Source organism: Mycetomoellerius zeteki, unplaced genomic scaffold (assembly GCF_001594055.1).
Source record: "Mycetomoellerius zeteki isolate Tzet28-1 unplaced genomic scaffold, Tzet1.0 scaffold295, whole genome shotgun sequence".
Classification (NCBI taxonomy): domain Eukaryota; kingdom Metazoa; phylum Arthropoda; class Insecta; order Hymenoptera; family Formicidae; genus Mycetomoellerius; species Mycetomoellerius zeteki.
This window is the reverse complement of record NW_017257277.1, coordinates 24,281-25,996: the sequence shown is the minus strand read 5'-3', so window position 1 is coordinate 25,996 and position 1,716 is coordinate 24,281. Positions and strand designations below refer to the sequence as shown.

The following is a 1,716-nucleotide window of genomic DNA, read 5'->3' as shown; positions in this document are numbered from 1 at the left end:
ATGAAGACGAACTCATGACCACACGTGATATCTACAAGGAACTGAAATTGCGTGGATATCAGTACAGCGGCTGGTTTCGTGGATTGAAGAGTGCATCTATATCGAGCCAAAAAGGACACATCATTTGGAGAAATAATTGGGTAACATTTATGGACTCTATGTTACAGATGAAACTTATCGGATATGATACTAGAGATCTGTATGTTCCTACGAGTATTCAAAAAATAGTGATCAATCCAATGCTTCACGCTTGCAAGCTACAGAATATCACGGATAGTGGAGAAGTTACAACAGACATTGATAAACGTAATTGTTCTTCAATTACTGAAAGTTATTTGTTCAATACATAAATATCGTATAAAAAATCTCTGGCATAAAGTGTACTATTTTATATTATTGCAGCATTACCGATACAAATATACAAAGAAATAGACACGATTAAAGCTGGTGGAATAGAGATACGAGGTCTTAAAATCACTCAAATCAATCGCCGGAATTTAGCCCAAGATGCTGTTCTTGAGGAATATACATTTGTAGCTCATTGTGATCGCGCTAAGATTCCTTTAAACGAAGCAATTCGAATATCAGCACAACTCGCTCTGGAAGATCATCAAATTATCAATGTGAAAGTTGTGGAACTAGTGAAAAATGAAGATGATGTTGCATTAGAATATCTCTCATCTTCGCTGCTGCTTGAGGCATTTGATGATATGCCGTTAATACAAACGAGTATCACTCTATTAACATCACCGAATCGTTTTAGTGCAGAAGATTTATCGCAAAACTTTTCAATCAGAGATTCTGAAAAACCATTTTCAGATGATGGAGCTTTAATTGTTGCTGGATTCAACCTTTTGACCAAACCATACGAATCGTTAGAGCAACTATTGCCATTTTTGAGAGATGGTGGTTTCCTGTTGACGCGTGAAAAATATGGCACGATCGACTATACGAAACATTTACAACAGTACGAATTAAATGTTGTTCTTGAAAAGTGCACTGATGAAGAAATGATTGTGCTTCTGAAGAAGAAAATTTTGATAGAAAAAAGGATTGTTGTCCACATAAATAACAATAACTTCAATTGGCTGGAGAATCTAAAGCCGCTGGTGAACGATGAGAACAAGCTCGATGAGAATAATAGAATCATAATTGTTGGAGAGAGAGATTTTGAATGTGGTTTATTGGGTTTTATTAATTGCTTGAGAAAAGAACCAGGCGGAAAACTTGTAAGAAGTGTGCTCGTTCAAGATAAAGAGGCCCCTAAATTCTGTCTTCAGGATCCCTTCTACTTACAACAATTGCAGAAAGATATGACCATTAATGTATTGCGATCTAATAAAACCTGGGGATCATACAGATATTTAAAATTACCACAACCCGAAGCAAAACCTGTACCTACCGCTCATATTTGTCAAACGGTAAATACAAACTTTTTTTTTAACACATATTGGTCTTCATCCTTATAACATTATCTGTCGTTTGTCTCTTAAATGCATAATTCTACTTATCGGACGGAGGATTGAATACTCCTACAAAGCTTCTTTTTAAATTTCTGTTTTGTATACGTCGGGTCATAATACAAACTTCCTGTTTTCATAGATTCGTGGCGACTTAAGTACATTTTGTTGGATAGAGAATAACCTATCAGACGTGTGTTGTCGTGAGGATTTGGTGCATGTTATTTACTCATCTCTGAATTTTAAAGATATAATG

General features: G+C 35.5%; 1 protein-coding gene across 1 annotated transcript in view; it reads left to right on the top strand.

The window, feature by feature from the left end:
- The window catches only part of LOC108724398 (fatty acid synthase-like), a gene marked incomplete at its 3' end in the record, with an annotated part of 23,600 nt that extends 21,890 nt beyond the window's left edge, over window positions 1-1,710 (top strand). The window contains exons 11-13 of the mRNA XM_018450754.1: window positions 7-306; window positions 403-1,421; window positions 1,603-1,710. Coding sequence (XP_018306256.1) covers window positions 7-306; window positions 403-1,421; window positions 1,603-1,710 — 1,427 coding nt within the window. The remainder of the gene's footprint in view (window positions 1-6; window positions 307-402; window positions 1,422-1,602) is intronic.
- Window positions 1,711-1,716: the final 6 nt, after the last annotated feature.